Source organism: Prunus dulcis, unplaced genomic scaffold (genome assembly GCF_902201215.1).
Source record: "Prunus dulcis unplaced genomic scaffold, ALMONDv2, whole genome shotgun sequence".
Taxonomy (NCBI): Eukaryota; Viridiplantae; Streptophyta; class Magnoliopsida; order Rosales; family Rosaceae; genus Prunus; species Prunus dulcis.
The window spans coordinates 1,108-7,244 of record NW_023010137.1 but is presented as its reverse complement, the minus strand read 5'-3'; the positions used below and the strand labels follow the sequence as shown (position 1 = coordinate 7,244).

General features: G+C 36.8%; 1 protein-coding gene across 2 annotated transcripts; it reads left to right on the top strand.

Moving 5' to 3' along the window:
* Window positions 1-480: 480 nt before the first annotated feature.
* LOC117612992 (N-acetylglucosaminyl-phosphatidylinositol biosynthetic protein gpi1-like) lies at window positions 481-5,882 on the top strand. Of its 2 annotated transcripts, XM_034341627.1 has the most exons (9): window positions 481-953; window positions 1,168-1,467; window positions 1,583-1,723; window positions 1,810-1,913; window positions 2,006-2,227; window positions 2,793-3,287; window positions 4,641-5,056; window positions 5,514-5,607; window positions 5,686-5,882. In XM_034341627.1, exons 1-9 carry the CDS (start codon window positions 780-782, stop codon window positions 5,795-5,797), a joined length of 2,058 nt encoding a protein of 685 aa, XP_034197518.1. In that variant the 5' UTR covers window positions 481-779; the 3' UTR covers window positions 5,798-5,882. The 2 variants fall into 2 exon arrangements, with proteins under 2 accessions (XP_034197518.1, XP_034197519.1); XM_034341628.1 differs by lacking the exon at window positions 481-953 and having other exon boundaries at window positions 1,210-1,471; window positions 5,686-5,881.
* Window positions 5,883-6,137: the final 255 nt, after the last annotated feature.

Here is a 6,137-nt window from a genome sequence, read left to right as displayed (position 1 = left end):
CACATGTCATTCACATGGTCAAACTCGACGGATTCTGTTACGGCAAGACTCAATTGGAATTACTTGTCGAGTTAAAAGTTGTAATTGCCTCAAAGAAAAAATTTACGGACCCAATTGCAACTGGGCGCAAAATTTGAGGACGTCTACAGTTAAAAACCCTAAGATATAAATAAATAATTTTTTTAATTAAATATGAAATTTTAAGAGAGCATGTCCAACGGTCGTAGATCTGTCCAGCTCGAAATTTATGCTGTGCTTAATTTGGCCCGTCCAAAATCGAGTACCGGTGTGCTGAACCCTCTTTAAATGGGCCGGGCTCGCGCCATATTCAAACCGGCCGGCCCATTGTACACACCTCTAGTTGCGCGCGATATTTTGTTTTTCAATATACTGAGCATGACCCAACTTCGTTAAAAGGTCGAGATTTATAAGTTTAAAAACGAGCCGTGCGGATGAGTTTTATAGGAAATTAGCTGAAAATCCAAGTTGAGGACTAGCGAATAACATAATTCAGGGGTCGTTTATATATGACCCGTTCAAGACGCTGAAAATCGGAGCCAGAGGAATCATGCATGGCGATTTCGCTTCCCTTCCCTCCCTCTCCATCTCAACAATAGCTAGCGAGAACCCTAACCCCAATCTCTCAAGCTGGTTCAGAAGGGGGATCTGAACCAAAAGCAAATTTTGGAATGAGAAGCAAAATTTCGATTAAACTTTTGAAGTTGGGATAAAATGGAGACTGTAAGTTGAGCCACTGATTAGCAATCATATTCACAAGGATGGGAAGGAGGTGTAGGGTTTGGTGGCCAAAGCAACTCTCATTGAGCACACCATCATCCTGCTCCAATTTCTTGCTGGGTTGGTTCATTTCGTCGTCTTCGTCTTCTCTTGACGTTGTCGTAGCTTTTGCCTGCACTGAACAAGCGCTTTCTGATAAAAAATTATGCATTCAGGTATATAATGTTATTCGGTAATGAATGCTAATCAGATTTCAATCACTTGTAACTGCAATTTAGTTGGGTAGGTTTCAATTTGTTTCTTTATCATTGTACTTAGTGATTTTGGCATGCATTCATTTGTTGCTTATTTTGTATGGTTTGGGAAATTGCTTTATTGAAATTGTATGTGTTTTTCTTCTCACCAAAGAAAAGTATTTATTATTTTCAGGGAATCCTTCATGACACAAATGGAAGGATGCCTGTGTTGCTCCAGGATAAGTCAATGTTGTGTATAGTGGGTCAATTTTTTAAAGTTCACTCAAAAGAAGATCAATATCATTCTTCTTGTTGTGGGTGCCACACTCTCAATGGATCACTAGAACAATGTAGGCAAACTTTTGTAGGAAGCAATTATTGGATCCAGATGCTATGTGATCCTCAAGAACAGGTTGGAACAGAAATTAGTTGGATTCCTAAACTGCATCACATCCACTGGAATGGGCAAATGGTGTTTCCATGTGATATCCACGTATGTAAGTCATGAATGCTTCAATGGCATGCGTTGGGCTTAATTTAATTTTTATTTTTAAGCGTGACATCTGTTTTGATTGATTAAAATCTTGTCTTTTCTTGATCAAATGTAGTTAATATTCTACGAGACCCCAGCCTATGGTGCTCACCATTTCTCATTACATCCTTGGAATTCATTTGATCAAGTGAGTGCTCCTGAGAGAAAACCCAAGTGGGTTGATGAACTTCACCAGAAGCAGCCACTCCTTGACTTGGTAAGAGTTTTTGAGAATTTTTTGTGCATCAAGACTTACCTTTGTTGTTAATTTTGCAATACGACTATGATATTGTTTACATGCAGGATACGGTCATTCTGGCAATCAATAGCTCCGCTGCCGCTGACAAAGTTTTCGAAAGATGCATGGGTCCCAAGAAATCTACTGTGCGCTTTTCCACAGTTTACATGTATTTTCTTCACACATATGTCCTCCCCACTTCCTTTGCTTTCGATGTCCTGCTTTGCTCTGTATTCAAATGGACTTTGTGTGGCATTTCAGGTTTCTTGCCTTCACATGGCAACTATTTGCTGTGTCTGTGGCTTCATTGTCCATGTTATTCTATGTCATTGTTCAGTTTCTCTATAGGCTTCTGAAGTATGCGTCAGATTCATGGGTATACATCATATCAGTAAAGGTATTCAGCAGTTCAAGGATAAATATCAGAATCCGTTGTTCTCAGATCTTGTATTGGCCAATCTTTCTTCAAGATAATGGCACAAGGTAATATGAAATTCTATGTTGAAAACTGGAAATTTATCTGACCGATGAGTTGTGTTTAAAATGCCATTCCATATAGCATTCTAATTATTGATGACATTTACAAATGCAAATACAGAAATCTATGTTGAATACAGTTGAGTTGTCTAACTGATAAGTTGGGTTTCAAATGCCATTTCATTTAGCATTCTATGTTGAATACTGGGAAGTTATCTGACTCATAAGTTGGTTTTCAAATGCTATCAGTTTTCACACCATTTTGATTTATGAGGAAGTTTTCTCTGTAAACGTATGCATGTTAATAAAGTGTTAATGTTTTCTGATCTGTACTTTTGTAGGCTGGGTTTGCTTGACTACCATGATTGGCATTCACCTGATCTCTTTCTTTTCGTCCTTGTCTGCATTGCCTTATATTTGACCCCAATTGACAGTTATCATGATTGTGTTTCATCTTGCGTATATTTATTTCATTTGTTGTATCATCATTTTTTCTTTTTTGGTATTGAACTCTTATTTCTTTCATGAACAAACTGCAAATTTTTTCATCATCTTCTTCTTTATTTCAAAGGTCTCTATCAAGTGTTGAATATGCGGAGAAAGCTGCATTGCATAAGCATTCCATGTGGTCAAGTTTAGCTGTTGATGTACTTCTGGGAAACTTGTTCGGTTTGGCACTGCTGTATCATGCAGAATCTGCTTGCATGTGGGTCCTGAAATTTGCCAGTGACATTACAAATGAGTTATTGCGCTCAGGTTGTGTGTGGTTAATGGGAGTCCCCGCAGGTTTTAAGTTAAACACGGAATTGGCAGGAGTTCTTGGGATGATTTCTCTAACTGCTATCCAGATTTGGTCTACCATTTGGATCTTTTTGGGGTTTCACTTCATTTATTTCATTAGAGGACTTGCTATATCAGGAATCATTTTTGGGGTGACTGTACCTGCTGCTTTGATAAAAGACTTGATTGCACTGGCAACATTACATGTGTCCACTCTTCACTGGTTGATATCACTTTTATATTCGACTCAGATACAGGCATTGGCAGCTTTGTGGCGCCTTTTCAGGTATTACTCTCGGATTTCTTGTTCTTGCTTTTTCAGTCTTTAAAACTTCTACATATGGCCAACCAAAAGCAAATGTGTTTGGTAATCCTACGAATGTGATAGGGTCATTTTTCTAACCGGCCTATTCTCTATCCCTTAATGCTTATTCAGCACCTGTTGGTTTGGTTGTTATGTATTTAATACATATTATGCGGTCAAATCACACGTTAAGTTGATGTAGTTTAGTCTGTTTTCTACTTAATTATCTGTAGTTAAAAAAATTTCAATTGTACCCCTATAGTTGATAACAATTACAATCAAGGACAAAACATCAATTGCGTCTAATGAATTGATGGAGTGGCAACCTGGAAACATAGATATGTCTGAAGACATCTACGACCACATGTCTGTTAAATTATTAGACTAAGTTGATGTTTTGTCCTCAGTTGCAAATGAACCAAAATACAGGGGTACAATTGGAAAAATTTAGGTGTACAGGAATTGAAGTGTAAAAAAGAGGCTAAAATACAGGGACTACATGTGTAATTTGATCTAGTTCTGCCAGTAGCCAATATTCCATTAAGGAGGCAAGTCCATCCATGATTGCTGTCATTGTGGAACTTTCCTCATTGGTTTGATACTGACTTTTTCTTTATTTCTCAAGCTTGTTGGGACTATGATTTTGTTTTTGCATTTTATTGTATAATTATAGTAGTTTATAAATTTTAATGCCCATAATTTAATAGATATGTGAAACATATAAGTGTGCCTTGAAGCATTGAGATGCTTGGGTTATATGTGCTGGGACAAAGTTTACCATAGTGCTACCAGTTGAATCAGTCCCACGACTTGTGACTTTTAAGTTTTTTATGTTTGTTAACTACTTCGTATGGTCTTTGTGTTCTTTACACTGTCTGTAATTTATACATATCCATCTAAGAATTAGTGTGCGCTCAAAACTTCAGGCACTTTATTAATATCATCTCTTGAGTCCCATAGCAGAATCATGTTTGTGTAAGTTGTACACCAACCGACCAAAAAAAGAAAGTAAATAAATGTACACTTGTACGCCATGCAAGACATGCTTGCCTATACAGTAGTGGAGATAATTTTGTCTCGAATTGGTTGATGCAAATTGCTGTTTTCTGAGAAAATCTTCTTTTCTTGTGCATGCGGCTACAATTCAATACCCTTTAGAATTATTCAATGGAGTTTTCAAGGCATTTATTTTTTCTTTTCTTGAATGGCAAACTCCGATCAGAATTTTGATTATATATAATTGGGGAAGGTGCAAGTAAAATTTGTCCTTTATCCATGATTGTTTTTCTATTTTATAACATCTAATTGCTTGTGTACTTGCCAAATGCTTTCCAGGGGTCGAAAGTGGAATCCTCTTCGTCAGAGATTAGATAGCTATGACTATACTGTCAAGCAACACATCGTTGGATCTCTTCTGTTCACACCACTCCTGCTTCTATTACCGACAACTTCTGTTTTCTATATTTTCTTTACCATTATGAATACAACCATCAGCCTTATCTATATACTGATTGAAATCACTATATCTGTTATTCATGCCACACCTTACATCAAAATTTTCCTTTGGTTGGTCATGCCAAAAAGATTTCCCTCTGGGATATGGTTTGAAATTGTATCTGTTTGGAGTGATTGCATTTATTCACATAAGGATATTAGTTCACCAGCAGATAAATTGCAGAGTGAAAAGGGCCTAACTGGAGAGAAAGCTTCTGTTGTGGTTTCATTTCTTCATAGCAACTTCTTGACTGTAGGTGAGAGCTCGATTCTTTTATTAGTGAATTAGTGATGTTTCATTGGATTGCATCTGAATTCTGAAAGCATCATATGTCAACTACTTGGGCTTGGATTTTGAAATAATTCACCATTTTTAAGTCTATCAGGAGTCAGGACCATGTAACATTAATAGCTTTGGCTTTAAAACTTTGATAATTTTGAGTGTAAAGTTGTGAGGCTCTGTTTACGTGTGTGCGCATGTGCTGTAGCATTGATCTTTGATAATTTGAATGGTTAAAAAGGAGTAGTCCAGCTAGCTCCAAATGCAAGTTATATGCTGATTTTGTTTTAAAAGCTTTAAGGTAACTCATATGCATACGCAAGCATATTCATGATAATAGCTGAAAGATGCATCTCTACTGTTGAAGTGGTGAAGTACTTATTTATGTCTGGTATTTGTTCTGCCAACTGTTATTAATGGGGCATGCATATCAGGACAAATAGTCATGCCTCACTACAACAAGATTCTTTCTGGGAAACCTCGGACATTGGTTGCTACAGCAGCTTATGGAGTCCTTACTGGCAGACGGTGAGTTGAAATTTGAATACAGTTTTGATGGTTATTTTGTGGATATTTCAATTTTTTAACTTTTAAAATTGGTTCCAGGATTCCATCTACAATTGGGACTGATCTTCCAATATTTCCATGGATGCTAATCTCCTACAAAGAGTATTGGCGGCTTTGCCACGATTCAATTCTTGCATGCTACAGAAGATGACTAGAGATTTTTAAAATTTTTTATATATGTTTTTTTTTTTTTACAACTAATTGCATTCTTCATTTAACCTAGAGTTTTTTTTTTACAACTAATTGCATTCTTCATTTAACCTAGCTAGCGATTCTCTCTCTCTCTCTCTCTCTCTCTCTCTCTCTCTCATGTAACCACTCTTGCTGCCCATTGATTGCTTTTAGGACCGTTCAGGCTACACACCTGATTCAATTTTGGAGGATTTGTAGGATGGGTTTTATGTAAAGAAAAAGTAGGTTATTTTTTCAGCTTAGTAAACTTAGTTTTAGTGTTAAATCTAGAATGTCTGCTTGAATTGTTGTTAGCTACT